The sequence below is a fragment of the Plectropomus leopardus genome, chromosome 5 (genome assembly GCF_026936395.1).
Source record: "Plectropomus leopardus strain MGB_pleo_1.0 chromosome 5, ASM2693639v1, whole genome shotgun sequence".
In the NCBI taxonomy this organism is placed as follows: domain Eukaryota; kingdom Metazoa; phylum Chordata; class Actinopteri; order Perciformes; family Serranidae; genus Plectropomus; species Plectropomus leopardus.
In genome coordinates, this window is record NC_142180.1 from 13,183,873 (window position 1) to 13,200,393 (window position 16,521).

Sequence of the window (16,521 nt, forward strand, 5' to 3'; positions counted from 1 at the left end):
TGTGTAATAATCAAATAAAATACTTCTCTTACATTAGTTTTTAAGAGTAGCCTCACATCCAATTCACCTGTTTATAATTAGTAAGTGACTTTATTATACTATCAATTGCAGCTGGTCCCAGTCTATCGTGTCCATTAAAAGAACCATAAATACAGAAAGTCTGGGTTTGAATTCCGGTGCTGAATATTTTACAAGGGTGCATTCAAGCTAATACAAGGTGTTAAGTTGCTTTTTAATTAAGACATAGATTTCATCAAGCTCAGCTAAATCATAAAAAGTTTGTCTCATTGGATTTAGCTGTTCAAAAAAAAAACACCAGTCTATGTCCTCCTCAGTAAGAATAAAACACTAAAACGTCCCCACTCACAAAGACAGCTGCGGCTTTCTGTTATTTCTGCAGCTGATTTCACAGTTTTACTGGCAGGAAACTTAATTGCTAAGTCTTCCTAAAAGCTGCTAACCTGTCAGTAAAATGGCATTTTTAAGCTGAGAATGTGTTGCCAGACTTCACAATTTTCCCACATCGCGTTCCAAAGGCTTAGAGAGAGTCATTAGGAGGTGATGTAATGGGTTGAGTCTGATTATGACAATTATCAACTCTCTGGGCTATCCGTTTTTTTTCACAACTCACACATATTAGATGTTACATTAGGCAGCTCGCCTGCGTCGATTTAGGCGCACCAGTGTAAGCTTCATGTCAACATTTCACTTTTCCGTTCAAGGATAATGGCGAGGAAAGAGTACAAAGAAAATAATGATCTAATTTTTTCTGTCACATCTCTCTACCCACTGATCTCACTTCTTCCTTTTTTTCTTTTCCACCTCCTCTTCTTCTCTCTGCAGAGTAAGGCCAAAGAGCTTCCCCTGTCAGCTGTGCGTTTTATGGAGGAGCTAGGAGAGTGCCCTTTGGGGAAGATCTACAAGGGTCACCTGTACCTGCCAGGCATGGACCAGGCACAGCTTGTGGCTATAAAGACTCTGAAGGATGTTTCCAATGCTCAACAGTGGAGCGACTTCCAGCAGGTACAGAGCAGAGCCCTTGCTCCAAAGCTTAAAAAACACCCCATATTTTTATATTATTGGACAGGACACAGACTCAAAAGTCAACCATGTATGACCTGTATGGAACCTCTAAGTCTAAATCATTTTAGACAAGACAGGCTTCTAACTTGCAGTTGAGTGTGGATATGGTACTGAAATAATCTGCTGCTTTAAAATAGAAGGGATGACTCTCCCAGTGGAAAGATCCCTCTTCCCACAAGACCTGAAGCATGACTGTATTTTCACAGAAGGGAAACATGGTGGGTGATGGCAGACTGTATATGGCTAAAAGTCACATTTTTCACCTGAAATAGATCAAAAAATAAACTGTTCAGGTAAATTTAGATGTTGAGGAGGATTAAAACAGATGACTTATAAAAACATAAGCCTACCTTTCCATGTACAGAGAATAAGGCAGACCGGAACTGCCAGCATTTAAAGTGATACACCCCAAAATTGGTTGTATCACTTTGATTTCAATACACTCAACCCCTGCAGCCAGTTTTCAAAGCCACTGTGTTTTTTATCCAGGAAAGTAATGTTAAGAAAAGTAATATGTTCACACTTGTTTTTCTTATTAAACAGAGAAATACAACTATGCACATTTTGAATTAACTTTCTCTCGGTCATGGAAGACTGATGAGGCTTTATTGCCTCCTAAACTCATCACAAAATACACTTCATTCAGAGCTTAAACAAAATGAAACTCACCAGAAACGTCTTGATTACTCGTCTAGTTAATAATCTAATCTAGTTAGTAAGTCAGTAAATAGTAAGTATTAAAAAACATACCTCCTCCTCTTAATACCATAGTATACTGTAAAACCATGATACTGCCCAAACCCAATAAGTATGTTTTCTCTTGTGTATAATAACCTGAAAATAAGAATCATAATGTTTTCATTACTTTAGAATGAGCTGGTTTTATCTACATAGAGAATTTGCAATCATGTTGCTCTGCCGTGTTTCTACAGTAGCCTAGAGCAAACAAACCAGACACTGGCTCTATATAGGGCTTTGCATTCCCTCTGTGACAAAAGTGTCACAAAAACATTGATTGTGTTTATGTAAAGCCACATTATTCAGTTTAATTTTTGAGTCAATTTGTTTTAGAGAGAAAGAGACCTCTGGAACATCTGGATCTTAAGTTATCAGGATGAACAAACATTAGCAGGTGCTGGGCTGATGGTTGTCTCCAACAGGCCAAACAGCATCAGAGAAACACTGATTCGTAATTTGAAACTGCTTAATTCAGTTTTTTCACCCACCAAAATTACTGGGTCTGTTTGTTTTGTAGAAGAAGAGATCTTTGTGGATAATTCAGCTTGTGGTTAAAACCTCATGAACAGCGAACGCTGACGGAATAATAACCTGGAGACGTTTCAGCTGTTTGCAATTTTCCATCCTCACCACTAGATGTCACTAAATCTTCCTAAATCTTACACACTGATCCTTTAAACTGGAGTATCACTTAATGGTACCAGCATGTGAAAAGTCTTTCCCCAGTCATGTTTGTTTAAATGAAGCTCCTAATTAGATATATTTTGTGTTTCCATCGCAGGAGGCCACAGTGCTGACAGAGCTGCAGCACCCAAACGTGGTGTGCCTTCTGGGTGTAGTGATCCAGGAGCAGCCTGTCTGTATGCTGTTTGAGTTTTTACCCCTAGGCGACCTTCATGAGTTCCTCATCATGCGTTCACCACACTCTGATGTTGGCTGCAGCAGTGATGAGGATGGCACGGTGAAATCCAGCCTGGATCATGGAGACTTCCTGCATATGTCCATACAGGTGGGATATCAAAGCAGCTGTAACTCTGGAATCTCTGGATTTATTTTTACAGCAAACATACTTCATAGCTACTTCCTCCTTGAATTAATGTTTTTTTCTGACTAATCAAACCTAGGTGGCTGCTGGGATGGAGTACTTGGCCAGCCACTTTTACACCCATAAAGACCTTGCTGCTCGGAACATCCTCGTAGGTGATCAGCTCCACGTCAAGATCTCAGACCTGGGTCTCTCCAGAGAGATCTACTCCTCAGACTACTACTGCATCCAGCCCAAAACTCTGCTGCCCATCCGCTGGATGCCCCCAGAGGCCATTGCTTATGGCAAGTTCACCACAGACTCTGACATCTGGTCATTCGGAGTTGTGCTGTGGGAGATCTTTAGCTACGGTCTGCAGCCATACTACGGTTTCTCCAACCAGGAAGTGATGGAGATGGTGAGAAAGAGGCAGCTGCTGCCCTGCCCCGAGGACTGTCCGCCAAGGTATGAAGTATAAAATGAGGAGGTGATACATACATGGTGTAACTTGTAGTACAAAGCCCACAATTTTCTGCACTGTATCTTCAGCTTTTTCTGAAGTTAAGACGGCCAGCGTGGCAACACATTTCCATCTTTAGTTTCCTCTCAAAAGCCCTTACACTGTTGAGTCTCAAAGGCCACAGCTATTATAGTGTGCTTTGCTTCAGCAACAACTTTTGCCAGCAGTTTCCCCCTCAAATGCTCTTATCCACATTCTTTATCTTCTTCTTCTTCTTCTTCATCATTACTACTCTGTTAAGTTCATGTCAGAGAAAACGTGTACAAATACGGAGGAAATCAATGCAAAGTACTGAGAGGGCTCTGTCCATGTTGAGCATAAATTAGCCTTAAATGAAGAAAAAAAGCAAAGCACGAGTACTTTAACACTATTACCATTACATTCAGAGATCCTTTTTTTAAAAAATCTTAATTGGGAGGGCACTTCTGCCTTTGTCACACTGAAACAGAAATACAGATTTACAAAGTTTTGTGAAATAATGTTGAATTTTATTAGTATTCAATCACCTTACCCAAAACCCATGTGAAAATAAATGTAGAAAAATGTGGATAAAAGTCTGTATTCACAGTTTTAGTTACTGAATTTAGTTTATTAAATTAGAACAGGCTTTTTAATAAATCCACACAATTGCCTGATAACTAACACTGTTGTCTCTCAGGTTTTATGCTTTGATGACTGAATGCTGGCAGGAGGGACCGTCACGTCGAACACGCTTCAAGGACATCCACGCCCGCCTGCGAGCCTGGGAGGGGCTGTCATCCCACGCCAGCTCCAGCACGCCCTCTGGTGGTGGAGGAAATGCAACCACCCAGACCACCTCGCTCAGTGCCAGCCCAGTCAGCAACCTCAGCAACCCCCGCTACGCTGCTGCCGCCGCAGCTGCAGGGTACCTCTACCCGGCCCAGGCTATTCCCTCACCGGGCCAGATGGGCCCGATTCAAGCCTGGACGCCCATGGCTGTGACGCAAACCCACCAGCGCTTTATCCCTGTCAATGGATACCCCATTCCGCCAGGATACGCAGCTTTCCCAGCTCACTTCCCTCCCCCGGCCCCACCGACCAGGGTCATCCAGCACCACCTGCCACCTCCCAAAAGTCGCTCACCCAGCAGCGCCAGCGGCTCCACCAGCACGGGTCACGTTAGCGGGGTGCCCTCTACCACGGGCTCCAACCATGATGCCAACACGCCGCTGCTCTCTCACTGCATCATGAGTGGGGGAGGGCAGGTTCAGGTGTACGGACAAGTTTCTCAGAAGGGAGTGGGACAGCTGGACCACGCATCACAAACGGCACTGCTCGCTGCTGATTCTGACGTACTGATGTACAACGACTCGGTCATCACTGCAGACCTGTAGATAGATAGATAGATAGATACACTCACTGCTTGGGACCCACATTAGAGGTGTAGCCTCTCACCCAGGGACCCAGTCTAACAACTCTGGTCACATGGACCTACAACAGAGACTGGCCTGTGCGCACATTTGAGTGTGCAAGAAACACTGCCGCAGCTACACGAGCATATACACGGCCGACTCTTTGATGCCTTATTGTTTAAAGCATGTGTACTTACCACCATGGTGTGAAAATGTTATTATTTTAACCTCTTTGTAAATACGGTACATAAGTCCTGAATGAATGAGTGAAATACAAAGATATATATTCAAAAGAACTTTTTTATTATGGAAGAAACTTTAAAGGTGAAAAGGCAGCAAGTCCATCCTGCGTTTGTATCACAGTCTGACAATGAGTTCCTGTGTCAACAATCGAGTTAACAGACTGTTTCATGCAGGATGTGAAGGAAACAATGACACTCATACCATGATTTTATGATGCATTTCAGCAGTGATGTGACTTGCTTGTTTCTGGACGTATTAGAACACAGCAGTGTGTGTGTGTACATTTGCTTATACAGCAAAAGATACAACATTTAGCAAACAATAATCGATTGAGCAAAAAAAGGAAGGAGACTGAACAAAGCAGTAGTTAAGCAGCTTTTACTGAGAAAACCAGCACGGATCTGCTCACGTACAGCAGCATATGAGGGGTACAGGTGGCCTGCCTTTTGCAGGCAGACAGCTACAACTGTGTGACAGCTCCACATCAAAGCAGCTTGAATTAAAACAGATACAGATGATAAGTTGGCTACAAATAGTTGTCCAGGCACTGAGATTTAGCATTTTCACACAAAATTCCTTCAGACATGACACCTGAATGTTTTTGTGCAACCGGAACATTATAATCTGCGACTTTTATAACATGGACACAAGCCTCTTTTCCTATTTTCAAATCTCAGCATGTAACTTCAACAACTTGTTGTTCTGAGAAACAAGAACATAAATGTTATTGGACAATAGAGCCTTTCCTTCTCCATCTTTCCCCCTCTCACCTACATAGGCAATCCTTTTATCATTCCCGCTCACCCCCTTTTCTCCTCTCACACCGTTTTCCAGCCTCCAAGTGGACATGGCATTTAACTTCAAAAGCTGGCCACAGACGACCCCCTGCAGATCTACAAATCAAACCACGCAGCGCTCATAACCTCCACAGTTAAACTGTACCGGTCTCAGGGCACTTTACTCACCACGCAAGGGCTGGGGTCATTTTACTGTCAGTGATATGAAGCTAAAATTTCACCTTCACAAAAGAACATTTTTATTGTAAATTGGATATGGAGTTTTTCCAGTATTTTAATTTTGAAGGAACTTACAGATTTTATCTAAAGGGCTTATGTCTACTATGAATGATGAATACTATGTTTGAGGTGCTTAAATTTATGTCCACTCTGTGCCTGAACAGAAGACCTACAATAAGGATCAATTTCATTAGTTGAGTACAGACTGTATCACTGTGTGCAGAGAGAGTTATATGTTGCTTTAAATTGGTTCTACATCAGTGAATGGTCAAGTGCAGCTTTAAAAGAAAAAGAACACAATGAATATGCCCATGCTGTTCCCTTGTGAGACTCTAATATTACAGCTGTATTCATATGTCAACATGTCCAGCAGCAGCTAATCGTATATTCACAAGAATGTCATTTTGATGTGAAGATGTTGGTAAATGATGATTGATTCTCAGTCCTTTAATCACACAAATGATGCCTCAGCTATCTGTTATTATTTGACGATAGCTGATTAGAAGCACAGCTAAATATGAAGCTTTTGCTATGTAAAGAAAGCCACAGAAACAGCTGCAGTAACAGAACAGTTTGTTATTTTGGTGACCTTCTCCGATACTTTCTGTGTAGTAGACAATCGTTGCGTTTAAAAGGTCGTAAAAATGTCCCAGGTGTTGCACTCTGTTGTTTTTAAAGATCCAGTGTGTAGGATTTAGGGGGATTTATTGGCAGAATTCAAATGTATTGTAATAAGTGTATTTTCTTTAGCGTATAGTCACCTGAAAATAAGATGTGTTGTGCTTTCGTAACATTACAATGAGCCATTTTTATCTACATAAGGAGTCTACAAAGATCGTCATGTTGCACAGCCATTTTTCTACAGGAGCCCAGAACGGACAAACGAAACACTGGCTCCAGATAAGGCCATTCATATTTTCGCAGTTTCGCATAAGCTGAAAAAAATTCACAGCCCTTCCATGACAAGACTGTGGGATAAACTTTTTTTTTTTAACAAGAAACTGCTTTGTTTAGTGTTTTACTGGTTTAAATCACTAGGTCGATTTGTTCTGAAAAGGAAGAGACCTCTATGGATATAATCTTAAGCAGTCAGAGAAAATGTATGGACATGACATTAGCAGTTGCGAGGATAGTAGCCTGTCTCTGTCATGTCAAACGGCGTCAGAGAAACACTGATTTGTAACGCGACCCTGCTTTATTTATTCTTTTTAGTGGTGTCAATCACCTGAGTTTGTTTTGGAGAGGAAGAGACCTCTGCAGAAAGTTCGGCTCCCATTAAAAACCTCCTAACAAAGAACAGGAATTCTAACTGGGAGAAGTTTCAGCTGTTTGCAATTTCTAGTCCTAGGTGCCACTAAATCCCTCAAAATCTTACACACTTTTCCTTTAACAAACGGTCAGTGAGCTGTATTTGCTAATCTAGTATGACACAAGGGTACACTGATAATATTTCACTATGGATGTGAAGAGCATAAATGCAGCGAAGATGGCGTGTTGCTTTTTTTTTAATTGTAAAATTATTTGAGTTGACATTTGTGGAATGTAGATGGACAAGTCTGTATTCTGTTCAGTATTTAGTTCATGTTCCCTTAAACCTTTCAAATCCCGGCTACTGTCTTAAGTCACTACAAGACGAGCAGCAGCTTCAGTTCACTGCAGACAGAAAAAATCAATCAAATGTACATTAGACTTTAGACTATAGCTTTAGTTTACCCTGAGATAATTTATTCAAACTAACTTTGGTTAAAAGAAGGTGATAGTCTGCCGTTAGCAAAATGAAGGGAAAAGATTGTGGTTTGATCCTCGTGTCAAATCTAGTCCAAAATTGTTTCAGTCATCTTGCTGTCTTTTGTCTCTTTATCTTTTTGTTCCTCTGAAGCAGATCGAGCTACCTTTGCGTTTAAGTTTGTACATGTTCCATCCAGCATTAAAGGATTTAAGTGTACTAATATAGCAGTGCAAAAACCACTTGTACACAAGACTGTGAATCGTAATCAAGTCTAGGTATTTTTTGTTTTTGGCATTTTTAATTCTAGATCCATTTAAAAAACAAACAAAATACAAGTGCATTTATTTCTTAATAACAGTGTACCCATGACAGAAGGTTTACATGCTTATCCTTTTGACCAAGAGAGGCCTTGTCTTTTGTATTTTGTCTGAACATTTTTGCACAGATCTTTTGTATTGCAAAATCATTTATTAAATGATGTCGTTTGGTTAAAGATGGAGTCTATATGATCTTTCATTTGTGGGAATTTTCTTGAGTTTTGTTTGTTTTGTCTTTTGTTTTTGTTGATTTGTTTTTTTCATAATGAGCTTTGACTTAGTGATCAGAATTGCAATGGCAGCATGTATCCACTGGGTATCACCAAATCACCATTTCTGTGGATTTTCTGTCACTTGTGTGCCTTAAAGTGGTAGGGACCATTGTTGACCAGGTGGTGGTGCCCTTTAGCCTCATAGTGTAGCTTTATTATGAGCTTCCTAACAGCTGGAAATAATATTAGTCCAGCTAAAAACTGGGCGAAAATGTAAAAATGACTGTAGTGTAGTCATGCTTGTGTGTCAGTGTGTGCTTTCTCTCATTTCCTGCTCAAAATCTCATTTTGTACATTGAATGAGCCAAAACAGCTTAAAGTGAACCATGAGTGGCTGTGAGTATGTACAGTGTATACATGCCAAAAAAGATGTAATTGCTGTACATATGTGGAGATGGGTGTTTGTGCACAGGACCTTCTGGTAATTAAGTTCTGTGTGAGCGTCTAAAAGCAAAACTTTAGTCTAGAGAAGCTGTTAGTAGTAAAACAGAATGAACTCCTGGAGTTTTCTGCTGCCTTTGTGGAACAGTTTGTATTATGAATATGTTTTGCGAGCAGCAGCAGCAGGCTAGTAAAATCTCATGACTTGCTCATTACAGACGTAGAGCTCTGATACAATTGGATATAATTTCTCCCAAGGCAAGAGCTATAATAATTTGCGAGAGAGAAGAAGGAGGAGAAGAAAAAGGAGGCATCTGTAGTTGATAGACTGGTGGAGCAAGAGACACACATCTGCTCTGATCTGAGCTGTCAGGATCATGTCAGACACTCGGAGTCACTCACATCCTGGAAGACATTCACATCCAGCACTGAAACTGAGTCTGCTGCTGCTTTTTTTTTTGTCATGGCTGAGCAGATTGTGTCAGATAGAAAATCTGAACTTTTGGAAATTTGCAGGTCAGAAGACTTGTGGTTTTAAATGACCTAAATGTAGTTTGTAGAGATCTAGCTCACATACAACTTTTATTTCACAATTTTTAAATTACTGTATTAGTGTTGTGGCTAATTATCATTTTCATTACTGATTCATTTGTCAGTTTTAAATGTTTTTGTATTTATAATGTAAGTAATAAATATGTAAAAATGCAAAGTAACATTTTTAAAGAAAAAAATTCCATTTCTCTCACATACATCTAGCAAACAGCCTAAGTCTGTTTTTCTTGGTAAATTAATGAAAGGATTAATCAGTAATCAGAATTGTTGTTGATTCATTTTCCGTGGATTGATTAATCAATTAATTGACTAATTATTTCAGCTCAAGGCTTTATTTCAGTGTAGTCCAGGACATGAAGTACATTGAGTTATTTAAGATCTTTTAAAGTCAAAATCATATGTAAGTTGATCGTATGAAAAAGGTCAGGCTTTTCATCCAGAATATGCCAGATTTGGTTTATATCTGGGATATGTTAGCTCCCCTAAACTCAATATTCACTTTCTTTTATTAAAGCTAACAAGGAAGTATTTTAACACTGGAGGGATGGTCTTTTCATTAAACTAGACTGTTTATGCCATAAAAAGCAATTTCTTTTGAAATTGGTGCTACATGAACAGAGAAAATGGAGAAAAGGGGCTGTGACATTCACTTTTGCTCGAGGTAGAAAAACTACAGCTACCAGAATGCACTTCATCACAGCGAACCAATTAAAACAGTGGGTGATGTAATGTTTGTCCATTTTGACACAGGAACCAACATGGCAGCCAGCTAGTAGCAAACAATCTGAAATTGCAGTTAAACGGTAAGCTTAAATATTTCTCTGAAAATATTTTAGGCGAGAAATAAGCAACGCAGCAACAGAATCTTGGATTAAGTCTGATCAGCACTGGTAGTTGTTGTTTTTTTAGATGAAAGCTTTACCAAACATAAAAGCAGCAGGACAACACAGTGAAAATGTGCAAAACATAACTACCCTAACAGACAGCGCATGCAAACAGGGTATTCAGCAGTATAACAGCAAATTGAAGAGAACAGAGGGTATACCAAGGCAGATTATCACCTGTGTTTACTGTGTGTGAAAGCTGACATGGTGCATTTTTTTTTAGATTTAAGCCTTTTTCATTTTTCTTTAAGTTGTGCTGCATTGTGAAATTTGCTAGGATTTTGCCTCAAACTGTTGTACTAGAATCATATGAGAAGTAAAGAGTGGAAGTCACTGCTGGAGCTAATAGATGCTGCTTTTTTTAATGGAACACAAGCCAAAGTGATTTTGTGTTGCATTTTATAATCTCATATTTTCTGTCAGATGAATGTAATGTAGTATAAAGTACAATATTTTCCTCTGAAACTTGGAAAGTATTAAAATGGAAATACTCACTTCAAGTACCTGAAAATTGTACTGAGTACAAGATGAGTAAATGTACTTAGAGTTATTTTCCACCACTCTTAGATGATCATAGGCAGACCAGTCTCTCACTCTGAATGATAGGTGGAGTGGGGACGGGTGTGTCTTGTCTCAATGCTGAAATGTGGGGTTACTTCCTGCGACCAGAAGGTGTAACTGAGGACGACCACTCCCATGACAGTAGAGCCCCAGGGCGCTCTCTGCTAAAGGAGCCTCATTAAGCCTCTTGAGTTCAGGGTGTAATGGGCTGTAATGGGCTTTGAAAGTAAAGGAGAGGCCGAAGAAGAGAATGAGTGTGCATTTGGCTTTAAGAGAAAGAGATGGATGAATAAAGGGTGGAAGTAGAGCGATACAGGTAAAGTGCACTGAATGGCTGCAAGGGATTTTGTGTGACTTGAAAGTATAGAGGGGTCATCGGGGTGAAATGTATCAGCTTTACTGTGAGGTCTTTATTGGACACAACTTGTAAAAAGTCAGGGAGGAGTGGGATCTGGCTTCATCTGGGCTCACGGGGAGGAACAAGAGAGTTGTGAAGATGGATGTGAATGTGAAATGTTCAGAGGCTTGAGGTACAAATGTCAAAGTGAATATGATTAAAGAAGACCCCAGGTTTCATGAAACAAGAAAAACATGAAGCTTTAGGCAGTTGAAGGCATGGATGTTACTAGTTGTGTCTCTGTCAGTTCCACTAAATTCAGATTGAATTTATGCTTTCATGTATGTTTTGCTAGAGTTGGTGGTGCTTTTTGTGGTTGGCTTTAGACAATGTTGGCGTGTGGCTGTGTGTCACTAATCAGGACGAGAAAATCAACTCTCTATGAACTCTCCTTCTGCCAACTTCTGCTTACTAGCCAATTTGAGGTTTCCAAATGTAAACCTCAGTAAACATAGAAGAAAAGATGGAGAAGATGCAAAGCAGCTGAACTGCCTTCTAGCGATTATACAGACATTGGAAATAAACTGGATGACCTCCATGCTGCATCATTTTCTGAGGGAATATTAGGAGCTTCAGTATGCTTTGATTCACTGGAACTTGGCTAAATCCTGGACAGTGCCTTTCTGCCAGGAGGCTCTTTCTCCATATGCCAATCTGACAGAGCAGAGGTCTCTGGCAGGAGAACGAGAACAGGCGTATGCTTTATGGCGAATAAGGACTGGTGTGATGTTGGAAATGTGAGGTGCTGTCCTGTTCCTGCAGGAGTCGTACTTTTTATAACTCCATGTGACACTTACATGATTTATTGAGTGAGTTTTCTTGAACCATAAAAGGAAGGAATTACCTTGAAAGAAAAGCTCAATTTTCCATTTCAAGTGAGTCTTAATTTAGATATTTGTCATTAAAATCAGAATGGTACAGATGTATTCCCAGCTAGCAATTTTTGGTTCTAAAAACATTCTGAGAATGGTACAATGCAACCCATGCAATGTTTTAGTAATGTTTTCAGCGGCAAGTTTTTTTTAGTTCCCAGAATGTTCTTCTTAAAGTTACAAGTCACATTCTCTATAAACTTTTTTAAAGAATGTAAAAAAAAAATTTTTAATTTTTTTTTAAATTTCATTTTGTTAACATATCACAAGTAATTAAATTTTCATTTAAAAAATGAAAAAAAATGTAAGTTAAAATGTTCTTCCTTTGTTCTCATATAACATTGTGGGCATGTTTATAAAAGAACATTCTATAATCTGTCACCTCTCAACATCACCAACATTTAACCTTACAGGGACGGTATTTGAAATGATAAACATCCTTTAAATGTTCTTCGAATACAAAATGTTTTTTTTAAAAAACATTATTGTAACTTCTAGGTAACGTTAGCCCATGTTGTGGGAACATTCACTGCTAGCTGGGTATCAGCAAGGTATACTTAAAGTATCAAAGTACTTTTCTGCAGAGGAATGGGTCCTGTGAGTGATATATTAGTATATGATATGATATGATATATATGACATTATTTGATTGTTAATACTAATGCATCAGTGTAGTGGAGCTACTTTTTAATTTCTTTATATTCCTTTGGGTAGTTTAATCTTTTATGTTTTCATCATATGTAAAATCATTGGATACAAAAGGAACTAGTGACTTCAATGCAGCTGTCTTATTAATGTAGTGGAGTGTCATAAAGGTCTTTTAAAATTGTACTTGAGGACAGTTACTCATGCAGAAAGCTCCTGGTTGTATCAAATGAAGGCTTCCACTTTGACGAGACGATGATTGAGAGGAAGGGTACAGATGTCTGAGGGAGAGAGCGGCAGAGAGGAGGATACAGTTTCACCGTCCTCTCGCTCTGTCATGGCAGCGCTTGTGGAAACCTCCAACAAGCCCCTGATTGTTGGGGAACATGAGCTGTTTTTGTTGAGGGGCTGACAGGCGCTTGACCTCTGCTGTCCGTGCTGCCACACACTGACCTTGAAGAGAGGAAGTGTAGTGAAGCCTTTGAACGCCGTCAAGTGAACTGTCACTGCCTTGTTAAATTTCCCCCACGGGCCTCGACACAGCTGAGATAGGTCATATGGACTCTTCAGTAATCTGCCTGGTTCATGCAAACTGTTTCCCCAGAGAAATGTACTAAAATGTTTCTTGTCCCTGTGGCTTTAAATCACTGGTTTGTTTTAAGTTTATTAGAAACATATTTGACACATATTTTATTGATATATGTGTAAATTTATGAATTTGAAAATTTTATTTATTTGAATGAAATAAAAAGTTGCCACTTCTTCATCTGCTTTTTAAATCTCATTTTGACACCCATTGTTGTACTTAACCAAGGCTTTAACCTTTTGAAACCTAAGCAAATTGACTTGATTTCTTTCAAAAATAGTAATTATGCTGTGACAGAATTTTAATATATAATTATGATAATAATAATAAATATAGTTTGCTGGACATTAAAATAATGTTCTAAATCTACTTATTTCTCGCAAGGTCCGTATTGCCTTTTATCATAGTCTTGAAATAACTAATTTGTTCAGGGTTCAAAGGTTTATGTACTTTTGAAGGGTGTCTGAATGCAACACAAGAAAATGTGTTTCGACCTGGAGTTCAAAGTGTTAAATAACAGAAACCATAACAAATATACCCAGTGGCTTTTACCCAAAAACAGATCTCAAATTTTGATCTATTTTTTATCTTAGGTTCATTTATTTTAAAGACAGTTTTATTTGAACAAGTCTAAGAGTCCACAGCCACACTAGCTGCTCTCTAAAGCTAAATACTAACATCTGCATGCTAAGATTTTCTAATTAAACCCAAGTATGCAATGTCATAAATTCTGCAGGTATTTGCAAAACCATAATTTTGGAGAAATTACTATTTTGATCAGATGATTGCATTTGAAGAAAAGTAAGGCGATCACCAAAGTTAGTGGGATTCATCCTCAGGATGAATGCTCAAAATTTCAAGGTAGTCTGAGCAGAAGTGGTGGACAGAGAGACGGACGTTGCCATCCACAGAGCCACACTGTTGCTGTGTCTGAAAACTAGTCACGTAAGGCTGCATACATAATATTCAGTCCCTGACTCCCTGTCAGTCACATCATCTGCTGAAGTGCTGAAGCACGACCTTGTACGAGGTTTGACAGCTGAGTCTCATTGTTCGGGTGGAAAGCATTGAGCTGTTTTAAACATTAACAGTCCTGTTTATTGTCAGACAGATACTCCAAAGGCCGCAGAGTTGGAAACATTGGAGGAGAACAATCGAGTGAAAGATGGATCCGCATTCCTTCTCTCTATTCATGCCTCACAGGTCTGAGATCACATGACCACTCCCCCAAAAAAGTGGCCAGTGTGCAGCGATAACATTTGTCATATCAGCTTAACATGAAAATGAACTTTGTCTGATGAGTACTGGAGTGGGAAGCAAATGGTGAGATTAATTCTGTAATTTAATAACAATGAAATGTTGGTAAATGGATACTATTTCAGCTCAGTTGAAAAGACTCAAATTGAATTTCCTGCTGGATGAAGCTTAAAAAATAGACTTTTGAGATTTTTTTTAGTTATATAAAAGGATCAGTATTACTCTTATTGTATGATATGTATACAGCTAGAGGTGGCTGTGACAAAAGTTAATATATTTTTACAATTCAGGTTTTTTTTTTTAATTTGTTGATTATTTTCAACTTTGGACAGAGCCAAGCTTCTGCTAAGCAAACTGGCTCTTACATCAGCATACTCAATATCTGTACATTATTTTATGTACGTGTTCCTTTACTTTAATGGCACTAACTTGAGCTTAATGTTTTGAGTAAGTGTGATTCCTTTAGTGACGTCTAAATGGAGATCATTTCCTACTCGGAACATCTTCAAAAACTGTATTAGACCTTAATGAGATTTAAATGACTTGAGAGAATTTGTGGATTGTTAGACTGGGTGTGTGTATAATGCAGACTCAGAGAACAAACTTCTGTTAGGAATTAAGAGATGGATATCTTGAGACTTGGGGTATTTGGTACTAATGTGTGTCTGCGCGTGCGTCTATTTATATACAGAGAGCTAGTGTATAAACAGTTCTGGGATTAAGGACATAAATAGCCTACAGCAACTACCATACCTTTAAATGGGGCATGTGCACAAAGAGTGATGTGTACATATATTTCTCTGCAAGATTCGGAAAAAAAAAATCATTGCTGCATGATCTCAACGATTTGCACATTTTTAGTTTATATAGATATATTTTTATGTACTGTACATATATACTGTATTTTTATATACTGAATCTGCAATTAAGATTTGAAATCATCAGAATTTAACTTGACAAGATTTAAATCCAATATATGACACCATAACCTTTCTAAGACTCACTGACACTAAAACAGTGAATTCTCGTACTGTGATTGGGATTTTTACCTGCTGGGATAAAGAGGATAAATGCAACACTATTTTCTCGTGGAGGGCAAAATTTATGGATTTGTTCAGCCAACTTTGCCCCCCTCAGACAAACGGTCACAAATGGGCATAAACACAAACTGCAATCACCTGGACATTACAACTGGAAAACAGCTTTGAACCGTTAATAAATCTCTGTGAGCTAGAATTGGAAATGGCCTCTGATAAATGAGGACATGGGAGTATTATGAAGAGTGCCAGCAGAGAGAGAAGTCAAAAAATACATGAAAATTTCATGTGGAGCAAAGAGGAAAAAACATACCTGCACACATGCAAACAAAACGTTTTCCTCATGAGTCCCCACTCCCAGCTCCCCTCTTAGGGATATGTCTAACAAATTAAGATCAGAGATTAAGAAACTGGATTTGATGTTTAATTAATAGTTTCGATTTTTTTGAAGTGGGGCTGTATGAGGTGCTTGTCTATAATCAGTGTAATGCATACAGTAGATGGCTGTTTGGAGAAGCAGAAAGGACTCGCACCCCAGAAGCATCCCTGTGGATGAGGGTTCTCAGTAAAACATTCTATAGCTACTTAAAAAAAAGGCCTGCCTAAAAAATCTGTATCAGTCTAAGTGGACACTAATGAAAATATCTGCGCCCCTTTACCTGTCAGACAGCCCCTTCCTTAAGTGCTACATTTTCTCAACTCTCAACATCTATATTCCTATGCAAAAGGGCAGCTCTACCGTGCACTGTATTGTTTGGGCTCATACAGACTGTGGATCTTTGATGTCATGAAACAGCTGATTCCCCAGATAACGGTAGATGTTGCACGTCACTTTAAAAGTTGTTGCCGCAAAGAATTTTTGGGCGGATTCTCTGGATGGTCTGGTGTATCCTATACTAAAGGAGATTATAAAGGAAGCATTGATGCACCTTTCCTTAATATTAGAAGAATTCAAACAGCTCTTATCATGGTAGCCGCTCAGGTACTTCTGGTTCATCTCACTCAGTTAGGAACCTTCCTAAGTAAAAAGAGGT

The 16,521-nt window shown here is 39.1% G+C and overlaps 1 protein-coding gene across 2 annotated transcripts in view; it reads left to right on the forward strand.

The window, feature by feature from the left end:
* Positions 1–8,219, forward strand: part of ror1 (receptor tyrosine kinase-like orphan receptor 1) — a 146,716-nt gene extending 138,497 nt beyond the window's left edge. For both annotated transcript variants that reach the window (XM_042484153.2, XM_088077540.1), the window contains 4 exons: positions 844–1,023; positions 2,603–2,830; positions 2,946–3,310; positions 4,024–8,219. In XM_042484153.2, coding sequence (XP_042340087.1) covers positions 844–1,023; positions 2,603–2,830; positions 2,946–3,310; positions 4,024–4,720 — 1,470 coding nt within the window. In that variant the 3' untranslated portion in view covers positions 4,721–8,219. The remainder of the gene's footprint in view (positions 1–843; positions 1,024–2,602; positions 2,831–2,945; positions 3,311–4,023) is intronic.
* The last annotated feature ends 8,302 nt before the right edge of the window (positions 8,220–16,521 follow it).